This window comes from Eurypyga helias, unplaced genomic scaffold, assembly GCF_000690775.1.
Source record: "Eurypyga helias isolate BGI_N326 unplaced genomic scaffold, ASM69077v1 scaffold44435, whole genome shotgun sequence".
Classification (NCBI taxonomy): Eukaryota; Metazoa; Chordata; class Aves; order Eurypygiformes; family Eurypygidae; genus Eurypyga; species Eurypyga helias.
Window position 1 is genome coordinate 1 of NW_010250321.1, and position 331 is coordinate 331.

Genomic DNA, 331 nt, shown 5'->3' on the forward strand with positions numbered 1-331 from the left:
AGGGGGCACCCTGTGTGCCCCAACCCCGTGCGGGGCTCGGGGCGGTGCCGTTGCAGTGCCGGGGCAGGAGCAGGGCTGACAGCGCATCCCTTCGCCCCAGCGCCGACGGGATGTACGAGGTCTCCTTCTACTCCAACGCGGTGATCTCCTACGACGGCAGCATCTTCTGGCTGCCGCCGGCCATCTACAAGAGCGCGTGCAAGATCGAGGGGAAGCACTTCCCCTTCGACCAGCAGAACTGCACCATGAAGTTCCGCTCCTGGACCTACGACCGCACCGAGATCGACCTGGTGCTGAAGAGCGACGTGGCCAGCCTGGACGACTTCACGCC

At 65.9% G+C, this 331-nt stretch overlaps 1 protein-coding gene across 1 annotated transcript in view; it reads left to right on the forward strand.

Moving 5' to 3' along the window:
- Positions 1 to 100: 100 nt before the first annotated feature.
- LOC104509633 (neuronal acetylcholine receptor subunit beta-2) overlaps positions 101 to 331 on the forward strand; it is a gene marked incomplete at both ends in the record, with an annotated part of 664 nt that continues 433 nt past the window's right edge. The window contains one exon of the mRNA XM_010151644.1: positions 101 to 328. Within this exon, the coding sequence (XP_010149946.1) occupies positions 101 to 328 (228 nt within the window). The remainder of the gene's footprint in view (positions 329 to 331) is intronic.